Source organism: Cardiocondyla obscurior, linkage group LG26 (genome assembly GCF_019399895.1).
Source record: "Cardiocondyla obscurior isolate alpha-2009 linkage group LG26, Cobs3.1, whole genome shotgun sequence".
In the NCBI taxonomy this organism is placed as follows: domain Eukaryota; kingdom Metazoa; phylum Arthropoda; class Insecta; order Hymenoptera; family Formicidae; genus Cardiocondyla; species Cardiocondyla obscurior.
Genome location: NC_091889.1, coordinates 1,473,299 through 1,495,622, shown reverse-complemented (window position 1 = coordinate 1,495,622; position 22,324 = coordinate 1,473,299). Strand labels below are relative to the sequence as shown.

The window sequence follows — 22,324 nt, the reverse complement described above, 5'->3', positions numbered from 1 at the left end:
TGTAACAAATACAGGTGTTGGAGCACAGGATGCTGCAAGAGTCTAGAAACGGTTAAATCTCAAATATTATAACATTACGCTGTTAAGAATTAATAGTGAATTACTTTTTCCCATTTTTAAACTGTTTCAATCACCCAAGTAAGAAGTAAGAATGTAAGAAGGGAGCGTGTTGCGGTTTTAAAACCAAAAGAGCAAGGAGAATGAATTCTACGGTACATGGAAATAATCAAAATTCTCACACTTTTCCGGCTTCATACCCCTCGCCATCGAGAGAGAGTTTACGCTCTCTCTTGATATTCTTACCTTCATGGTTTCGATATAAATTACTCGTGCTTAATTGGGAATACAAAAAGGTAAGACAAGAATAGCTCAGTTTTTAGATTCTGCTACACAAGAGTGCTGCATTTATTGCAAGAGATAAATATCAATATAAAAGCAATAAGGTAGTGCGTCATACAATGACCAGGAATATACAACGCGTATGTATATCGAGAGGCAGATAAGGCATTTGCCGCGGCGGCGGCGGCGGCGGCGGCGGCGGCTGGCGCGTACGTGCTTCCCTCTCCCGCCGAGTACGAGAGAAGTAGTAGTAGTAGTAGTAGTGTAGTAATATAGTTCCCCCCTCAGTCCTTTGTAACCGGTGTTCCGGAACATATCTACGCGCGCGCGCGCGCGCGCTCGCGCTCTTCGTGTAAAATTCGACGTATCTTACGCCAAGATGACGTACGCTAGCCGGTGTCGCAGCCCCACGAACGTCATTCCTGACGGGGAGTGCGTACTTTGTGCGAGACTCGACGCACCTCGCGCGCCAAGGTTACGTATACGTAAAGTTAACCGCCGTCGTCGAAGCAAACGCAATATCTGCCTTCCAGAGTACATGTAATGGCGTGGCAGCGTTTATCTCACGCACATGGACGCACGAGATGCAATTCGTCAGGAAAGCCACCTTGAGCGTGGTACTTGAAATTCGCCCTTTCTCTCTCTCTCTCTCTCTCTCTCTACCCGCTAACTATTTTTTACGTAAACGAAAGAATCGAACGATGTTTTAGGCGGTGGTTGCCGCCCGTTTCCTCGGCACCAATCTGATTTTGAAGCCCTCCGCACGCTTAAGGATAATGTCAGCCTGGAGCCTAAAATCGGACTCCTTGATGTCCGACTTGACGCGAAAGTTCCTCATAATTGTGGACAGGATGATCTTGAGCTTGAGCATGGCATATTTGCGGCCTACGCAGGAACGCGGCCCAGCGGAGAACGGCACGAAGGCATAGTAGTGCCGATTTGCAGTTTTCTCCGGCAAAAAGTTGTCGGGATTGAAGACTTCCGGATTCGGATAGATGTGTGGCTGTCGATGCATCTTGAAGGTCGTTACTATCACCGTGGCTCCGGCTGGGATCGTATAGTTTCCTGTCGCTGAAACGGTAAGTCTTTATAATTTAGAACAAGTTTATTCGTTACATTTATTCGTCGTTCCAAGTATCGTCGCGGCTATGAATTTTCCAATCTGATAAAATCTGGCTTTGAGAACTCACCGAGTTTTAAGTCTGTGTTGATTGTGCGCGCAATGACAGGCACGGGTGGGTACATGCGAAGGGTCTCCATGAGACATCGCTCGAGATACTTCATCTCGAGAGTGTCCTGAAAGGTCGCGGGTCTGTCACTGTCGCCGAAGATTTCGTCTAATTCCTGAATAACCTTTTCCTGAATGTCCGGGTGGCAACCCATTACCGACAAGAAGAAGCTAGACGCAGCCGCGGTCGTATCGTGTCCCTGCGACAAATAAAATAGCTTGCCGAAAACTGCTTTCTTTGAAATGCATAGTCGCTCGCGTCTGTGAACGCTCACCTCGAACATGATAGTGTCGACCTGTTCCTTGACTTCCTCGTCCGTCAGTACAGAACCGTTCTGGCCGGCCTCCATCAACAGGTCCAGGAAAGCTTGTCTCTTCTTCTCGCCGACGTCGTTATCGTCGACATCGAGATCGTCTTTTAAACCAGCCGCCTGGCCGAAGGAGAGTCCCTCCACAGAGGTGATCTGAAAACAATGTGCATGATAGATAACGGACTTTTTCCGGGATCTTGAAAAAATTCCGAAAGTTACTTTGGCAGTCTTGGCGTTGCTACTTTGTTCGGTATCGTGGAGAATATTGCGCTTGCCACTCTTGTACTCCTGCTTCTTGCGCGCGATGACCTTCTTCGTAAGTCCATGGATGATCTCCAACAAACGGATCTGATCCTTCCCGTATTTTGTAAGGTTGAATAGCCAGTCTGGTCGAAGCCAGACTTTTGTGTGGCGGAGATGCAGGATGTCGCACATTCTACGAACGGAACGGACAATAACGATGTCTGTTTTGTATGTTTTGACTTGAAGAATTTATTTTTTTATTTTTTTTTTTTTTTTTTTTTTTAATCGTCTTTGATACTCGCTTCATGACGGCCATAGCGTACTCGTAGCCGCTTCGGTCCTGCGTAGACTTAGAAACTCCCATAGCGGTCTCGAGAAGGATCTCGACGGTGCATTCGGACATGTAATCGTGGCAGTCGAATTCCTTGTCGCCTTCCTTGCGCATCCGTTCCACCACCGTACGCGAATTGGCATTGAAGAGGTCGATGAAGCTCTTGAGCACGTTCAAGTGGAACGTCGGGGCGATCAGTTTGCGATGGGCTCGCCATTTCGGGCCTGCAACGAGAGTCGTTTATTAGAGATCGCTTTTGATTCAAGTCCCCGATGCAATTAGTGCTATCCAAATTCTTTTTTTTTTTTTTTTTTTTTTTTTTCAAAACATCTTCAAAAAGAATACTTATGCGAAACACAGTTGGAAAAAAAGAAGGGAGCGAGAGAGAAAAGAAAATGTTAAATTTCACGGAGATCTTTAAATGTAAATTTCCTTCTACCACCCTTGTCGAGTTCGGTGTCTCGTGGACTTTCTACCGAGCACGCGGAAGTAGGAAGACGAATGTGAGCGAGGGACCCACATGGAGAGGGAGCGACGGAAAGAGCCAGATAATGCACTCCAGCTCGCAAAAAGGGGCAGAGAGGGAGACGGGGATCGTCGGTAATTGTGCAACGAGATCCGTGGAAAAGAAGGGCGATGCGCGCGGGGGACGGAGAAACAGAGCCGGGGAGAGAAAGCACACCAGCGCGTGTAGGTCGCAGATTTCCTTCCTGTTCTGCGTTCCGTGGATTTTACCCGTGGACTGATTGCATTTCACTCTCGCTCTTTTCTCCGCTCTCCTTAAATGCAACCGACACCTGCCGCGCATAGGCGCCGATCCTCCGCTCCTCCGCGCTTCGCAGACCCTCGCGACTTTTTTTCTTATTTTCAGACTCTCGCTTTCCTTAGTTTTTTTTTCTTTTTTTGGGGGAGGAGAAAGAATTAATTCACATTCAGCCTCCACGCCCACTTGGTGAAATACCAAATCTGTCGACTGAAGAAAGGAGAAAGAACCAGTTAAATCATGGTTGGATGCTTGATTCCCAGCTTGGTGATCGAACAAGAAAATCAACTACCGGCTAACAGTATTATGGCACCTTTTTCTCACACGTTATACTGGAATGCGTGCAATATTATCGTTTCGCTAAATATTACGTCGCGGTGGTCGTTTTGTTGTTACATAAAAGTTTGACTGTAAAATGAGACCAATCAATTTTTTTTTTTTTTTCTCCCAATTATATTAATAGCACGATTTTCTTTTCCTTCTAACATGTCGCTTGCAGTTTTGCGTTTACCAAAACGCAATCATATATTTAATTTGCGGTTGGAATAATTAAAAAAAAAAAAAAAAAAAGAAAAAGAAAGAAAAAAGTTGTGAAACTAGGATACTCTTTCAATTGTCGTATAAACGAATTATTAAATGACTGCCTTAAAATTATTTACGCCACGCGAAAGAGAAATTTTTTCGTTTAACCAGTTTGCTCCGACTGGGCCGATTTTTATAATTCATTAATCAAGTTTCGGTCGCTTTATTAATCTATGTGCAATTGCAAAACTCGATTGCTCTGTGGGGTGACCGTTGTGCAATAAATCGTAAAACAATTTCGCGCGTAGTATTTCGGGAAAGGCAAGAGGAAAGAAATAGGAAAAGAAGAATACGAGTTGACGCCTTTGCCGGTGCGGATGTTGCGACGAATTAATCGAGGCGATAGCTCGCGTCGTTACGTGCATGTTGCGCTGTTACGCCTCGAGAGAGTTTCATTAACGAGAAAAAAGGACCTTCTCTCGCTGCCTTCGAGAAAGTTGGCGATAAAAGCCGCGATTACATACCTGCGGTACCACGTGCGTTTCAAATCTCGTCGATTTTTCTTTTTCACTTGCAGAAAATCTACTAAGAATTTGTAAAACGCGTAATTTGGACCAGCGGTTTATCGGTTTTTATTTTTATTTTTCCTTTTTTTTTTTTTTTTTTTATCTTTCGGCTTTCTCACACGATTGGCAAAATAACGTGTACGTATAGCGTTTCACGACCGTATTATACATATGTATAAGAAAAAGAAAAAAAAAACCGTCAAAGAACGTCTTTTTAAATAGAATAATATCAAAACAGATTTGCATTTTTAACTTTAGACTGACTTTGCACAAGACACTTTTTTTTCCGTCTTTTTCACAATCGAGAATATCTAAGAGATAACTCGAGAAAATATTTGTACGTTCCGTTTGTAAGTTTTAACGCGTGATACCGTCCAAGACATTTTTCTAGATTAAACTAACGCGGATTAAAGTTGAATTTCAAATCGAAGACGTGCGTGGGTGCCCGCTGATTGAAAAGTATCGTTTATAAAGTCAACATTTTCTTGGATCAGCACAATTTACGGCTTAATAGAGCGGTCTCGTCTAATAAAAGTTGCATAACGTGCGTAATGAAACGTTACGGAAAAGGCAATGTGTGTCTAATAGAGAGTTCGAACGCGGTAACTTACTTTCCGTTAATCGCGCGTATTAATAACAGGTAACGATAGTCTTAATGATAATTGCTTATCAAAGGATTTTTCCCTCGTAATATCTGGGACGGAGGAACGTTTTGTAAGCGAGACGCGCTCTGATACCGATAGCGAGCTGTTAGATACGTACCGGTGGAGATGAGCAGGCCGTTTCCGAGCCACGGCTGGAAGAAACGATACTCTGCGGACTTGTCGATGTAGACGTTGCTAGACAGGATGATCTCGACGTCGCGCGGGTCCATTAGAAATATCAGCAGCTTCGGCCCGAGCCAAAGCTTGATGATCTGATCATACTCGAAAGACTTCCTGTACAAGTTACGAAACATCGCTGCAACAGAGATGCAGGGGGTGCGTGATCGACTCGATCGGAAGTTACGTGATTATATGCGTAGCGAGCTGGTCGCGCGAATGCAAAACCCACTCGCTTTACGCCCGATTTCTCCACCTTTTGATAAATTTATCTATCGGATAAATTATATGTCGATCTTGGTTTATACCGAGTTATACAAAAACGTATGGATTTATCTAAAAAATATTTATTCAGAGGTGCGAAGAAATCGGGCATTACTTATTTATTCAATTTGAGTGTCATAACGCGAAAAATATGCAAAAAAAAACATGTGTCGTAACGTCAAAAAAATAGTATAATTATTTGTAAATTTATACAATTAGATGCGAAAGAAAAAAAAAAAAAAAAAATCAGATCCATGTGTGCAATACGTGTATGATGAATGTTACGTACAATATAATAGCGGAAATTTAATATGCGAAATAAGGTCGCGCTTTTATAGGACGCTGTGTAAAGATGTGATCACATTTCGCTCAATTTCGAATGGTATCAATTTTTTTTTTTTTTCTTTTTCATACATTAGTATCTCAATTTGCATTTGATTACGTACGCTCATATATTAGAATCAAATTAAGCGAATCCATTCTCGAAGTTACAGCAAACGTTTGGAAGAACATTACAACGTGATCTAAAATTATACTTTTGCGTTTAAGAATTTTTCAACCCTTTCAAAAATTTTTTTCGCAAGCGTACGGTTGTTTTAATCTTAAGCGCGAACGTGTTTTACAATAAATCAATGTGGAGATCGCGAAATTAAGTTATTTGAAATGATAATTTTATATGAATGAAGTTAACTGTGTACTGTGGCCTTACTGTCTGAGCTTCCTAAAAGCAGCAACGTATTTCCAATCAATGGCAGACCCTCTGGGCCCGGTATCTTTTCCGCCAGCTCGATCATATGGCGTCGTGAAATCTTGAAGTAAATGTAATATAGGACCAAAGCCGGCACCAAAAGAGATAGGAAAACTGTGGACGCCGACAGACCAGCGGACGCTGCGGCGGCGGAGCCAGCTATCATTTCTGGTTCGGCTGCTGACATGATTTCTAAAATAAAAAAAGAAATAATTAAAAATTTATCTAATTAACGATTTCTAGAGCGTGAAATGTCGCGAGCAGACAGGGGAAAGGAATTAAAGATTCAACGGAATTAATTAATTAATTAAAATTGACAAACGGAAGATAATAAGATAAATCGGTTTCCAAATTGTTATCTCGTTAATTTTGCACTGCAACGACTAAGAATAAAGAAAAGATTGCGGAACAACAGCAGCTGAAAATACTGTGAAATTTTTTGGTTATGTGGCGCAAAGAAACCAGTCTAGTTGGAGGTGGAGGAGGATAATCGTAAAGGCTAATCATTCAAATCAGGTTTCTTAAATACGAAGTACCGACTAGAAAGAATAATTGTTTTGCACTTTTTTGGGTGAGAGAACGTTTTAAACGTTTTATAGGGTAAAAAAAAAAAAAAAAAACGGCGTAGTTGACGAAATAAATTCTGATCTGAACGAAATCTGTCGTATTTCCAAGGCTCGACGACAAAGCTCGCACATTCGGGATTCCACTGTTCAATATTCGCCACAATTTTTTAAATTCTCGTGCATATCGCAAGTGCAATAAATAACGCTTGCCCAGCGATATATGTTTTACTATGAGAAAACACTAAAATAAATCCTTAGCCTTTTACAGTTTTAGAGAGACCGATAACACGGTGTATTCACAAGCACGAAAGAGCGATAGACTTCTTAATCCAACAATACGGCCATTTTGAACGCTGGCTACCTTTCTTTTTAAGCCTTTTCTCCCCAAGATCTACTTATATATATATATATATATATATATATATATATATATTATTCAAGTATATATAGTCGAATCCTTTCGGCGAAGTAACACCGAACTGATTTCCTCGCCTATCCGTCGTCTTTTATAGGCGTTGTATCGACCACCACCATCGACGTTGAACACTGCTATGAAAACACAATCCATCATTGACGTTTAAAATGAATTTTTTATTTTATCATTTTATGTTAAGTCATCTTACAGAATCCATTAAAATATGTTAATTTAATTAAATAATGACACAATGTTCTTAGACACAACTTTACAGCACAAGCATTAAATTATTCGATTTGATCAATCGACAATTATAGTAATTATAATACAAATAATGCAAAAAATTTGTAATTCTTAAAGAAATATTAACGTGCTTTAATTTAATGTTTTCATGAAATACATATTTTCGTCTTTTTCCGTTTTTGGTCTTAAATTACTTATCTCAGAATTTATTTATGCACGTATATCGAACGTATAAAAAAAATTTGTTTTTTTTTTTTCTTTTTCGGAAAGGCAAATTAAAGATTAAAGATTTATCTTTGAACGGATATTGAACATTAAATCATGACAAAATAGTGACTTAAAAATTCCTTGAATACGTAAAAACGACAAAAAGAATAAAAAAAAAAAACTAAAACAAAAAAGCAAACAAAGGGAAATAAAAATAAAAGAAAGAGATTGATATTACTTATACATGTATGTGCTTTTTATGGTGGATTGTACAACCTGCAATTTTGTAATAGGCTCGCGAGCGAATAATATATATATATATATAAAGTACGGTTTCAGAAAATTGAATATGTGATAATACGTATTATAGATGTTAATCTCACAGTTCCTTTTAAACACAATCGACGGATGCTCAGGTCATGGCGATGACCCAATCTAACCCAGCTTTATAACGTGTCACCCATGAGAAATTTGCTTCGTCCGTTCTTGCCAAGTTGTACATACATGATGCATAAGTGTTAAAACATAGCAATGACTCTAAACATAAACGTAAGGTGTACGTACATAATATCTTAGTCACACACGGTTTCTATCTTTATTTTAAAGTTGATTTTGACACGCATGCACGGCATTTCGTTGCTGTATTTTTGTTTCATTATCATTAAGATACTATTAAAGAAAGAGAAGAAGAAGAAGAAAAAAAAGAAAATGTTAATTTATGAAAGATCGTATGACTAAAAAAAAGCGCAAACCGTTGAGCTGTAACGGCGAAATGTCATTTTTACGACTCATTTTTATTTTAACATTTCGTATGTTAATGTTAAAAAATTTTTTATATTAAAATTTGCCTCTCAAATGTAACCATACCCGCAGTAATGTAACTTTAATTATCTATGCAGCTTCTTTACAGTTGCATATTAATTACTAATTAATATTAAACGGGGTAAGAATTTTCTGAATACTTACAGAATAAGATGTACGGTTGAATTTTTTTATTTGGGCAGCCTGGAAAGCTTAGAAGAAACATATTCTCACAAAATGGTAAAAGCTGGGCTCTCATTTACTATATATTAATATATATTATAACATATTGCTCGAAAATTGCATAATCTTAAATTTTAACGTTGAGATTCAACAGCGATTCTAATCGAAAGTTCTACCAATAATCACAGACGTACATTTTGGTTTGCAGCAAATAAATCGCTTCGTAAAAACTTTAAGATATTTAAATTTAAGAGGAAGGAAAAAAAAACGCGTTTGTTAGAAAAACTTTAAGGCGGGACCATCCGAGTAACCTGGCATTAAATTAAATGAAATTGACGTGTTTTCGTAGACTTTCGTAAAATTCCATAGGACTTGGCGCTGCGATGAAACAGTTGGGGCATACATATTATTTTAACGTCTTATTAATAAAGATATATAGAAACTACTTGTGTCTTTACATCTTTAAATTGGTAACAGATTGTAATTAATATTACTAGAGTTTCATACAGATTATAGAAAATTGTATACCGTGTCGCAATGACAATGCTCTTAATACGTTTATCTCAGCTAGAAAAAAAAATACGAAATTGATATTGCATATTACATTGTTTCAGGCAATTCACATACAAAACTTTAACAATGATTTTAGTTACGTGGAGAGTTGAATCTCCCGCTGGCGAGGATGCGAGGGCGAACGGCCGTCGCGAGATGGAGGCACGCGACTATGCGGCAACGACAGCGACAGCTTGCATTCCGAATTCTGATCTCTATCAGTCGTCAGTCACGCAAGGCGATGAGCATAGGAAGGGTTAGCTCTTGAGGGTCACTCCTTTGGTCCTTCAGTCCACGTTTTCCACGCGGTCGAGGTTGCATCTTTGCGGGGATCGAGAGAGGAAAAGGAGCATGCACCGCGGCTGCGTCAAGTCTCTAGCGAACGCCACGTATCATCATTAAGGTAAGTCTCAATTTATCTTTGTGTTTCGTACGACTTTAACAAAGCGATCCGTGTCGCGCCCGGGCGAAGAGACCCGGGCCCTCGTTCGCACTCGGTCTGCGGACGGAAGGTCACGGCGAACGATGCCGATCTCTCGGGATGACAACAACCGGCCCGTCCTCCGACTCCGACTCCGCTCCGCTCCGCTCCGCTCCGTTACGTTACGTGGGCCACGTGATCGGTCGTAAACTGTTTCCTACGCGTCCGCGCGTCGTCATGGTAATGTCGCGTCGTCAATCTCTTGCGTGCACGTGTGGGGCGCGCGGCACGTGTCAGCTGATCTCGCTAAAGTCGCCGAAATCGTAGTCCATCTGATCTGATTAGGTTCTCGCGACGTCGAGATATATATATATATATATATATATTTCTTGAATTTGCAACAAGGGCAGGGATTCCGGCCGAAGGAAACCCAAGGATCGGTATGACATTAAATTGATATTATTTTATTTTCGTTCTCCTTGGACGGATAATATTCGCGTTGCTTTGTGATGAAAAGTACGAGTTATAAGCAACTGCCATTATTTTCTGTCGCGTACTTTTTTTTTTTTTTCCTCGGGGAGATAATAGATTATTAATCTTATTGTGCTATATGTATAACGATAACTCGGATGATGAAGACTTCTCGCACGTTCTTATCTAAGTAACGACGGTTTACGATGCAATTCTTACGCAATAAGTAAAACTTGATATTAATTAGAACGTTGCAGCCGTCGATACTGTAGTCAATTAACGATAATTAATCTTAAAATCGTTCCAGCAGTCTCATTTTCATTTCCTAATAAATAGAATTTTTTTTTTTTTTTTTCAATATAATTATCAAACGTTGTTGCGAGAAGTCTTGGCGCTGCAGGCACGCCTGCCCTGTTCCGCCGTCCCTTTGGCCGCCGTCGATTTCTTCAACGGCTGCAGCGGTGGCGGCTTCTTCTTCTTCAGCTTCTTTTTTGTGGCTTTCGGCTTACCGGAATCAGACGAGGCATCGTCCGAGGTCGTGCTCTCGCAGAAGGCGTCGCGGCGGCACGTCCTCGTCGGTTTCGCGGCACCGGTCTTCGCTCCGACGTTTGCACAGGTGGCCGCCACCGCACCGGCACCGCGGAACTTTCGGCGTGGCTCGAGCTTCCGCTGCGGTCGCTTGGACGTCGTCGACGTCGCCAGCAGCTTGAGCGAGTCCGCCTCGATCGTCAGCAGGGACGAGGAGGCCCTTGCGACAACCCTCGCGTCTTTGCTCCGGGAGTTGAGGTTCACCGCCCGCTGCCAGTCGAGTCGCACGTTTTTCCTCCGGGACGGCTTCTGCCCTTCCGCTCGCGCGGTCGCCTTCAGCTGGCATCCACTGCGCCGCGACTTTCGCCGCGCTTTTCTCAAATCATCTTTGTCCGCGTCGTAGACGAGCGACTGCGTCTTCTTAGACCGCGATCTGAAAAAGAAAAAAAAAAAAAAAAAAAAGAGAGAGAAAAAATTATTTTTGATAACGCACAAGTTTCATTAGAAACGGACAGCGTAGGAAATGTTCTCGTTTGTAATTTCACGCCTCGCATTTGGAACATAAATAACGTAAACTTGTCGCGATCTTCCGTCGAGCGGAACTAAGGAAAAATCTGTTGCGTGCTCTACGAACGCGGTCTACGCGATAAATCGAGGTGTACATACTTGAGCGTGACCTCGCCGTCTGTGGGATAGTGCGCCAGAGCGTGTCTGGAGACGCCCCAGCTCAGCGGAGCTCTGGCGAACGCGTCGACGAGACGTTCCGCGTCGTTGGCGTCGGTTGGGCCGACGCCCGTCCAAATCTGCCGCTTTAACGACGTTAACCTGAGTCTCACCTCCAGGCTCGTCGGCGAAACCGGCGACGGATGTCGTAGCGTTCTGACAAATTATCAACAAATTGCATTTTTACGTGGTTATTATTTCTAGAACAGCAAGAAAGTTGAAGCTGAGAATTATTAATTATTTTATAACAAATAAACGCGGGGTTCGTATTTTCCATACGAGATAAAACATATTTACGTGAAAGAAAAAAAATTCATCGCAAAAATCTTGGAAAAGTCACGTAATTTCTTTTAACAGCGGGATAAGTTTATTCGTACCGAAGGCATCGCGGCTGCTGGCGAGTCTTCCGGTGATTTTCGTGAGGTAGTAATTCTCCGAAAGATACGCTGCGGGGTCTCACAATTTCCGGTAAGATCAGCGACTTATCCCGTTGCTCCTCCTTCTCGGTCGTCTCGGACAGCTCAATTATATCTTGGCGAAGATACTCTTGCGGACTCCTCCAGACTACTAGACATGCACGATGTAGCATACGCCGATGTGCGCGCGTATTAATTTTGATATCGTTGAACGTACCATCGCATTCTCTTCCCTCGCTTCTCACGAAACCCTCGTCGGCCGAATCAGTCGCACATTCGTCGCACAAGTCGCTGCCTGGATCCGTAGTTGGCAAATCCATCGCTCGTCGTGCCTATCGACGATACAACACGCGCAGCTTAGCGAATAATTCGTCGGTATAATTATTATTAAATTTTTATCTACATATTTTATTTGTATTTTATTATCTTTCTTGCGTCACTTCCGCGAGACGCGAGTTCGTTTCTCGAGAACAGGTCAGGGTCTTGTAATCTTCGGACTAGCACTTTACTCCGGGATAATTATTACATTACATTATATACCAGGTTTCGCCGGCGTTCCAAGTAAATTCGTTCCGCGACGTCTCTTCGCGCTCTTCTTTGGTAAAGACCTACGCTTTTCGGTGGGACGAAGGTTGGCGAAGGGGGTGGCACGCAAAGGTACCGACGACGACTCGCCAAGAATTCACCGCCCTCGCTGGACCACGCGGCATCCGCGTATTCGATTCTTTCTTCTTCCGACGAGAAGCTCTCTTGCGAGACGTCTCCCTCGTTACTGGAAAAGTTAGGAAACTTGTACGAACCACTCTGGTGGTTAATAAGGAGCGGGAAAACTCCTGGATCGCTAGAATAACGTCGAGCGTACCTCGAATAGTCAGTTAAATCGATATTAGTAGGTTCCTCAGCACTGGAGCCTTCCTTCGTCAGTCTAGCTATAATCTTATTTCGGAGTCTCTCCTGTTGAGCCGCATCGTCCATTGTAGTTTATTCTAATGTATTAATATCAGCTGATTAGAATATTTTAATAATATAATTGCCAAGTATTTTTAATTTTTTTTTTTTTTTTTTTAATTTATGATAAAAGCTTAAATTCTTTTTTTTTTTTTTTTTTTTTAGCGAATGTAATACTTACGATGGTAAAATAAATCCAATAAGTGTACGCAAAGAAAATCGAACCGTAAAGAAATTTTTATTTAATTATTATGTTATTTATGTACGCTTTTTTTTTAATTATTCAAATATTGATAAAAACTTGACGATTTTATTCTTGCTGATTTCTGATTCAAGGCTCGTTAATAAGCGGAAAACATTTTAATTAATTTGGAAACAAATGCTACCTTCATAGGATCCTGATCGTAAAAATCGAGGAGAGTCTCGCAAAATGCCTTTCCGATCTGCTCGTAGTCTTGAACGGAAAAATGTGTTCCGCATCTAGAGCCAATTTTTGAGCCGCCCATAGAAGCCTCCATAGTGTAACTGTTCTGCACGCCCATGGACCACACGACCACTCGACCCGTGCCCTCTTTTCCTTTCTCGACGTGAAATTTGCAATTCTCGAAGGAAAACTGCAATTGTAAAACAGACGAGATTATTTAGGCAACAATACAATAATTAATAAGAAAATTGTAACGCGAAAAGTTTCTTGGAACGATCGTCGTCAGGGTTTCACTTTAGTTTGATCAAAGTATTGAAATTAAGCGCTTACCTTATCGGCTGCGTTTTTGTGTAGCATCAGCGGAAACACTTGTTCCGACAATCTGCCGCTGCATCCGGTTCTCTTGCTCTCGCAGCCGTATGCGAATATATTGTGCTTTCTCGAGTGAGCGTGGAGGTCGCAGTAAATCGCCACTCCGCACTCCTCGAGCAGTCTCCGGATCATCAGCTTCGTGTGCCACACCGATGGATAGCTCTCCCGCATTACGGTTCTGTACTGCCGGTTCAAGTCCTTTCCGGACAAAGAGCATCGATTGTTGCCCACTATGACGCCGTCCGGATTCAGCATCGGCACCAGCTTGAAGACGAATTTCTCTCTGAGCTCCTGCGAGAAAACCACGCGACGTTTAGTTGGCCGGTCGTTAAGTTCTCGTTCTAAATGATACTCCAATCCCTCCGCTCATTCTATTTTACTTGGCTATTTCGGCCGTTAGTGCGGGGACCAGCTTCCGATTTAGGATCGTCTTACCCGGGCCCGGTTCGTGTCACCGGTGAGGAAGTCGATGATGCCTTTCATCGTCCAGCTGGACGGAGTCTCCCCGGGATGCACTCGGGCCGTAATAACGACACCCCGCTTTCTGCGCACTTGTTCTTCGTGGGTCGGCGCGGTGATCGTCAGGTAATACACGCCGTTTCCTGCTAGGCTACGGCACAGCAGGCGTAGCTTGGCGAATCTCGTTTTTGCGGGATCGGCCACGATCTTGCCGAGATACTCCTGGGTCATATTTATGCTAGCAATTAGAGACGGAGAAAGATAGACCGCGACGAAGGGAGGGAGGGAGGAGTAGATTTAATCTGCTGATGGAACGTAATGAATCTTCCTGCCGAGACTGCGATGGTAATCACGATAAGTACGAGCAGAACGTAAAACAAATTCCCGTTTCACATTGTGGGAACGTTCCGCGCAATAATTACTGAGAGCAATTTTAACCCCCGAACGGAAAAGCGAGATCTAACAGATTCCAACTTGACGTTCAGCGGCAATTCTGATAGATATTAGGTCTGATTTTCTTTATCGATGTAATTACTTGTTATCGGCAAAATAGCTTTTTCTTATAGAACTGCACAGCGAATTTTTTAATAGAGTTTGTTTTACCTGGAGGTCGGTGTAAGTATACGGATAGCAGTGCGCTAAGTAAACGATATCACGATCGTGAGGAAACGAGATGTTGAACGTCAACGTGTGTTTCTCTTTTTCTTCGTCGCTTCTGCAATTATTATTTTTTTTTTTTTTTCTTATTACATCAATCATTATTGAAATAGAAAATTTTGTCTTACGATGAGTCGTTATTCCGGTAGTACGTAATATTGTCGCCGCATCTTCTCCATCCTACGGATCGAGTCCGAGCATCTTCGGTGGAATAGAGAAGAGGCTTGAGGCCTTCGTTGTAAAGGCTCTCTTCTTTGCACATATTTACGATCGAAAACCTAAAGCAGTTTTATATCTTTTCTTTTAAATTCTCGATTAGAAAAAAAATTGATTAAAAATTACACTCTTTACGTCTGAATCTAATTAATCTTTTTTTTTTTATTTTGTAATTTTTCGTGAAAGGGAGTCCGTTAGTTTTCATCGCTCGCCTCGTACCTGTAAGTGATTCTGCTTCTCGTGTTAGATACCCTGAAATAGTACCACTGAGTGTGCCGCTGCGTGTAGAGATCTCTTCTCAAATAGAGCTGGTAATACGTGTCGGTTATTTTGACGACTTTGCCGAGATTCCCGGATTCGAACCGCGATTCAAACCGCAAGTCCGTACTGTCGTCCCTCGACCGAGGACCTTCGGTGACGAAGAAGATGTCATTGGCGTTGGCCCCCGCGGTCGATTCCCCGCAGAATTCCGCGGGAAGTGCCGTGCTTCCCCCCACGCAAGATCGGCTAAACTGCAGATATACGGATTAATCAACTTTACACCCTTTAATTCAAATAAAATAATAAAATGAAAGGCCGATTATTTATACGTGGCGGAAGAAACGAATAAAAATTATATATTGCAACTTACGTAGTTGGTAACGTTCGTCGGACAGTAGCGAAATATCACTGTTCCGAGCTCGTCGCCGATCGGCTTGGGTCGCGGCTCCTTTCCGGTCGAAACGTAGAATGCTTCCGGCGCAGGAGGATTGTACTCGATGTGACGAACTCTCTCTGGGATCACCTGAGAGATCAATTATACGTGTAGTTACGTTACGCCAAGTAGCTCGGCTCAATAATCGGCGACTTCGAGTGGCAAAGTTGCAAAAGAAACGAAGCGAAAAACTACGCGGGCGCGTAAACTTTCACCTGGCATTCGGTTGGCCACCTCGCCGCTTCCTGGATGCTACCGTCGACGATGCATCGCGCATCGAGAACCGCGCGAAGAGCCTCCTTCGAATACCGATGTCTGGAAATGCCTAAAGGTATCGCAAACAGCGCCGATTCCGCGTCTCGTCTGAGAGCCGAGCTCTCGTAACGTTCCAATTGAGACCCTTGATGATCCTGCGGTGTTAGATCGGAGATCATGCCACCTGCATCGTTAAAAATAACTCGTTACTATCGAAATAAAGCTACGCTTTTTTTTCTTTTTATTTTTTTATATTTTTTTTGCTAACGAGAAAATATTCTGGACGATATTCGTGCCAGTCTACAAGTTAAATTATCCAGGATGATACGTGTCATAATGACGGGTTTGGCAAATTGGCATCAAGTTTCGTGAGAATTAAACGCGGTCGTATGCTGCACACGATAGAAGATCGATTGGGGGAGTACAATGTCCGTGGGTTCGCGACCTCGCCGACACTTATTGTTACGATCTTATATGTATTGTTACAAACGTATCCGCGCGCCTCTTACCATCTCGGCCTTAATTTAAATAAAAGATTTTAATTTTAGGCATAAATAATCACGCTTCAGTCGAATCGGGAATGCTGATTTTCATTCATCGGCTTTATATCCGCCAATTATCCAATTAATAATGAATAAATGGTTACCTGGGATGGGTTGAACCGGAAAGAGCATATCTTGGAGCTCTTTCACTCTGCTGCTCAATACCGGCTTCGTCATCTTTCGTTATCTCTCGTTATCGTCGATTTCGTCCTCGTTCTGCTCATCGCGATTATCAGCCTCAATAGCAAGTGTTGGCGACGACCTTCCGCCCTTCGCATTCTCGTGCCAGTCCGTGTACTCCTCTCTCGTCGGCATTTCTTCTCCGAGGAGATACTTGACAATCGGATTTTTCATTCCTACGTTCTTGTAACCCGCATGTCGAGCACGCGAATCACTTTTCGGAATCTTCTTCTTTACAATGTAATTAAAATATGATCTAGTAGCGTTGTCTCGTCGAAAAACAAGTCTTTCCGACACTTTATTCAATTATTTTTCAGAGGGAGATATATCCGCACGTAATTCCTCCTTCATTAAAACAAACTTTGTAAATTTTTAATAATTATTATTTTACGCAATTTAAAATCAAAAATAATCTAAAACGATAAAATTTAATTGCTTAAGAACAAAATGCCACGGTGTTTTGTTTTGTTTTATTTATTAATTTTTTAATATATTTTTTTTTAAAGGTAAGTCGGAGGATTTTTCGGAGACGAGCGATTTCACCGAGAGGGTGCAAGCTGTACTAGAAACACCGCGGTACTCGGGGGTAGACTTGGCCCCGAGAGAAATCGTTGCCGAAGACATTCAGTGGAACGTTCCCCGGATGATTGCTTGACAACCGTCGCGAATCGTGGGCGGAGCCACCCTTGGCACGATCGTTTGTTCACCGCTCATCGTCTCAGAAGGCCGCCGGCGCGGCTCATCGACATAATATCCTCGCCGGTAGCTCGGGCAGCTCGGCTCGTTCTATCGACGTTTTCGAGGCGAGCGAGTTCGTTGCCGATCGGAAATCGACGGCGAGGAAGTACCGTACCGACGCGATAAGCTCGCAGAAACGATTCAGAGCAGATCTGAAAAAGTCAGAGAAGCGTAGCTCTGGTCTGTCGATTCAATTTCTTTTCTCGTGGGTGATATCTTCGGGATAGGATCATGCTGATTTTAACGCGCGACTGCCCCGTGAAAGTCAATTGTGATCGGCGTAATTTTTTTTTTTATTTTTGAAAAATTTTTACCACTAAGTAACATAAAGTTTCGAATTACAAATAATTAGAGATACCAATAAATCCAATAAACGTATTTGTTATTATTCATATTTTTATCTTGGTTAAACGATGCTTTTATTTGGAACTCCTGTATCGCTATTAAATAAATGGAGAAATAATTTCCCAGATAGCCGAAAAGGTCGTACTAGAAAGCAATCTACAATGGCTTCTACGTAAGACAGTGCCTACCTGGCTGTGCCGGGTTTTCCGGATTATTGATCAATCAACGCGTACGTACCGGACTGAGGCAAACGGAGCGTTTTTCAGTTTATATCTCGGAATCGATCGATGGAATTCCAATTGATAGAATTAGCTGGCAAGCTGCCGCCAGAAGTTCCGTCGGACGCACACGCGACCACCGACTTTTAACAGCCACGATAATGACGGTGCCATAAATTACATTTGAAATGAGATAGGACGATTTTCAAATTGAACCGTCCAACTTTTTCTCGTGTTCTAGTTTAATAGTAATACAATATTGTCATTTTTCTCAAAGTATCTCACGATAATAACTGATTTTCGTAACATTAAGACCATAATAACGTTCGTTTGCTTGTTCCAGGTAAAGACAAAAATCGTTTAGGAGGAATCGTTTGAGAGTATTGTTCATCATGGGGCGTACGGTGACCGTCGCTGTTTGCACGTTGAATCAATGGGCAATGGATTTCGAAGGGAACACCAGGAGAATTTTGCAGAGTATACAAGAGGCGAAGGATGCCAATGCCACTTATAGAAGCGGTCCTGAGTTAGAGATCTCGTAAGCTTTCCTGTCCACAAAAGTACTTGCAGATACATTATTGCTGCCTAATTAAAAAGCTAATTCTTTTACAGTTAGATAATTTTTTTTTTTTTTTTGTGGTATTGTGAAACTGTGGTTTATACAATTTGTAATTTTGCCGTTAGCAACACATTATTATTGTATTCCGTTCGTTCAACAGTGGCTATAGCTGCGAGGACCATTTTTACGAGTCCGACACGTTGCTTCATAGCTGGGAAGTTCTGGGGACTCTTTTGAAATCGAGTGTTTGCGAGGATATACTGATAGACGTCGGCATGCCTGTGATGCACAAGAATGTGACGTACAACTGCAGAGTGGCTTTTCTAAATCGACGGATTTTGCTGATCCGTCCGAAAATGCGAAACTGTGAGAACGGCAACTACAGGGAATCCAGATGGTTCTCTGCTTGGACGAAAGTAATGATACGCCGCGACCGATCAAAGCTTGAATCTGTACATGCAATAATCTCGTAATATTTCTTTTTTTTCTTTTTTTTTTTTTTTTTATATATCAGGAACGCACAGTCGAGGATTATTTCTTGCCGCGAATGATATCGCAAATCACCGGTCAAAATGTAGTGCCGTTTGGTGATGCGGTCATCGCGACGAGGGATACGTGCGTAGGTTTCGAAATTTGCGAGGAACTTTGGCACCCAGCCAGCAATCATATTCCTATGTCATTGGACGGCGTAGAAATTATTGCGAATGGTAAAATCAATATTATGCATTTAAACGCTACAATCGATAGAGATTTTTTCCGTCTATTTCTTGCTTTTTTGTTAACAGTGAAAATTAAGACAATTGTTAAAGTTTGTCAGTTAAAGATTGTAAGATATAAAACACCCTCTTAAAATTGCTCTTAATTTTTTATCGCCTTTCTTTGGCAGGAAGCGGCTCGTATTTTGAACTTCGTAAAGCCTACGTCAACGTGGATCTCGTAAAGTCGGCTACGTTCAAGGCTGGCGGTTGCTATATGTTTAGTAACTTGCGCGGTTGCGACGGCGGCAGAGTGTATTTCAACGGCGGATCCAGCATCACGCTCAACGGTAATATATTAAATCGCGGACGACAGTTCGCTCTCGAAGACGTTGAGGTGACCGTCGCCACTTTTGACCTCGAGGATATAAGGTACAAGATTTGACGTGGATGCAATTTATTCCAATAATTAAATAATTTATATAATATATATGTATTTAGAAAGTAAGTACTATCTTGCTCTTTTTAGGAATTATCGAAACAGCATCCGATCGTTATCTCACGCGGCTGCTTCATCGCCTAGTTATCCACGTGTGAAAGTCGATTTCGCACTTACACCAGAGAATCTCATATCGAGTCCACCGGATCGACCGCTCGAAGGAATTCAGGATATTTATGGCGACGACAGCGAGCATTCAAATCTTGTGTATCACACCGCGGAGGAAGAAATCGCAATGGCACCCGCTTGCTGGCTATGGGATTATCTAAGGTGTGCAAATATGATCAAGATATTGATTCTACGGTATTCTTTACATGTATGTTTATATTTTAGACGATCCTGCCAAGGTGGTTTTTTCTTGCCATTGAGTGGCGGCGTTGACTCGTCGTCTACAGCGTGTTTAGTATATTCGATGTGTGAAATGATTGTCGACACGGTCGGCAGAGGAGGTAAAGCTTGTCTAGTTCGTTCAAACTATACAATTATAGAACAAACTATAGAAAAATTTTTCAAGTCTTTAAAATGATACTTTATGTATTTCAGACGTACAAGTCTTAGCGGATATTAGAAAGATTGTCGGTGATTGCGAATATCTACCGACAGACCCAAAGCAATTATGCAACACCCTCCTGTTTACATGTTACATGGGAACGGAAAATTCATCAGCAGAAACTAAGGCCCGCGCGACCGAGTTGGCCAATCAAATAGGATCTTATCATCATGGAATAGTTATAGATACTGCAATATCCGCTGTTTTAGGTATCTTCCAACAGATTTCTAAGCTGTCACCGAGATTCAAAGTGCATGGTGGATCGCCAAGAGAGAATCTAGCTTTGCAAAATGTGCAGGTAATTGCTCTTTTATCTTGACCGAACGTACATCTTATTTACCGAATTACTGTCTCCATATCTGTTTTATTGTATCTGTTTCAGGCTCGATTACGAATGGTGATGGCTTACTTATGCGCTCAATTAATGTTATGGGTCCGAGGCCGTCCGGGTGGCCTTTTAGTATTAGGAAGTAGTAATGTAGACGAAGCCTTACGCGGTTATCTCACCAAGTATGATTGCAGTAGCGCTGACATCAATCCTATCGGTGGCATAGCAAAGAATGATTTAAGAAAGTTTCTCATATACTTTAAGTGCGTTTGTATTTGAATTATTGTATATAGCGCTTTCTTATATCAAATCTTTATATAATCCTTAATTTTAATTACGGATTTAAATATAAATTTTAGACGCAAATATGGAATATCCGCTTTAGATAATATCTTAGATGCTCCACCCACCGCAGAATTAGAACCGCTACTAGCAGGGCAGCTCGCGCAATTAGATGAAGTTGATATGGGCATGACCTACAAGGAATTATCAGTTTTCGGACGATTAAGGAAACAAAATAAAGCTGGACCCTTTACAATGTTCTGCAGACTCGTGCATATGTGGGATCATTATACCCCGAAAGAAGTATGTGCTCTTTGAACAAGATTCTAATCTAGTCCTCTTTTTTTAATATATATTTTTCTTTACAAATTAAAAACACTTCTTATTTTAGATTGCAGATAAGGTAAAACACTTCTACAGGTGCTACGCTATAAATCGACACAAGATGACAATATTAACTCCTTCCTGCCATGCAGAGACGTACAGTCCCGACGATAATCGGTTCGATCACCGTCCCTTCCTTTACAATCACACGTGGAAGTGGCAATTTGCAGCGATCGATGAACAGGTGAGAATTATGCAGGAGAAAGTTGATGCTCACCTTGCCTCGAGTTCCAAAGCGTCGGAATGCGAGAGGAAACGCCAAGCGACTGAAATAACACCGCGATTAGAACGCTCATGCGAAATTGCGACGTCTCGTAGCAAGAAGTCTTGCATACATCGTGGAACTTGGCGTATTGCAAGCGGAGTGATTCGTAGAGTCTGAATTTTCCTATCATCGGAGATTTTCTCATCGAATACCAATTTCACGTTCATATCAGCAAAGAAAACCAGCTAAATTATCAGACAGTATGTTAAAAAATATTCCGAACGTTTCGACATAAGGGTTAGCAAGCAAGTGATTAATATGCACATTGCACGGCAAGTAGCGTAGAAAATATAAAATCAACGTACAACACCTCTTGCTACCCTTAGAAAAAACAACTTTCTATAATTTAGTACAAGACGGTTATACTTTTTCAGGTGAGACGACTCAGCAGCGAAGAGAAGCCGTCCAGGCCGCGTGAAGGTGCTCCAAAAGTACCTGCAAAGCCCAGATATATGCCGTTCAGCTCCGTGATCAGCAGTGAGTAAACAAAACGCGCTTTAAAGAAGCACGTCGAGCACAACGTTTTTCAGCCGATGAAATCATCAAAATATTCGGCGAAAGCACCTACTGAAAAATCTACCTCTCTCTGGAGCTGCACGCAGGTTCGGTTAAAATAACCGGCCTCGAATTTCGTGCACACCTACTACTACTACTACTACTGTCTCGCTTATCGCCGTTTTTAACGAGGAGTCATCACCGACATCATTCTTTGTTACAGATAAAACGCATCCTGGAGTAGTAGTTTAACCGTAGCCGTAGCACTCTCTTATCATTTTGACATTGTAGCGCTGCGGCAGATGGATGTGACATTTCGCTCTTTCGTTTGTCGTGGACACTTTGTTCAGCCTTGGTTTTAATATTTAAGAAACCTGCCCAAACGAGCAGCAGCAAAAGATACTTGTGAAATTTTAAATATACAGACAAGTTATTCTAATAATAAAGGGTATAGCATAAAAATTGTTACTGTGTATAAAATAAACTCTTATCTTACTTTACGTTATTATTGTTTTTTTACGTTACTAGATTACCACTAAAAAATAAAATGACTGACT

At 41.8% G+C, this 22,324-nt stretch overlaps 3 protein-coding genes across 4 annotated transcripts; 1 reads left to right on the top strand and 2 right to left on the bottom strand.

Moving 5' to 3' along the window:
• Positions 1-373: 373 nt before the first annotated feature.
• Positions 374-7,263, bottom strand: Cyp4g15 (Cytochrome P450 4g15). 2 transcript variants are annotated; one of them, XM_070672695.1, is made up of 8 exons: positions 7,064-7,261; positions 6,098-6,328; positions 5,066-5,263; positions 2,424-2,676; positions 2,098-2,314; positions 1,843-2,031; positions 1,530-1,767; positions 374-1,410 (listed from the first exon to the last, which is right to left on the bottom strand). In XM_070672695.1, exons 2-8 carry the CDS (start codon positions 6,321-6,323, stop codon positions 1,046-1,048), a joined length of 1,686 nt encoding a protein of 561 aa, XP_070528796.1. In that variant the 5' UTR covers positions 6,324-6,328; positions 7,064-7,261; the 3' UTR covers positions 374-1,045. The 2 variants fall into 2 exon arrangements, with proteins under 2 accessions (XP_070528796.1, XP_070528795.1); XM_070672694.1 differs by having other exon boundaries at positions 1,843-2,314; positions 7,064-7,263.
• On the top strand, positions 1,289-22,267 carry Nadsyn (NAD synthetase). Its single transcript, XM_070672693.1, has 14 exons — positions 1,289-1,418; positions 9,201-9,506; positions 18,054-18,248; positions 18,430-18,685; positions 18,784-18,976; positions 19,156-19,396; positions 19,494-19,733; positions 19,797-19,912; positions 20,007-20,311; positions 20,396-20,604; positions 20,701-20,926; positions 21,015-21,191; positions 21,647-21,749; positions 21,991-22,267. The coding sequence occupies exons 3-14, from the start codon at positions 18,103-18,105 to the stop codon at positions 22,017-22,019; spliced, it is 2,241 nt and encodes a 746-aa protein (XP_070528794.1). The 5' UTR covers positions 1,289-1,418; positions 9,201-9,506; positions 18,054-18,102; the 3' UTR covers positions 22,020-22,267.
• LOC139112069 (uncharacterized) lies at positions 9,844-16,229 on the bottom strand. The gene is given in 13 exon segments (XM_070672855.1): positions 9,844-10,956; positions 11,154-11,402; positions 11,454-11,469; positions 11,616-11,994; positions 12,203-12,616; positions 12,997-13,224; positions 13,365-13,697; positions 13,842-14,087; positions 14,469-14,649; positions 14,651-14,800; positions 14,958-15,250; positions 15,370-15,522; positions 15,648-16,229. Coding segments are annotated over 13 exon segments (3,456 nt in total). The 5' UTR covers positions 15,867-16,229; the 3' UTR covers positions 9,844-10,361.
• Positions 22,268-22,324: the final 57 nt, after the last annotated feature.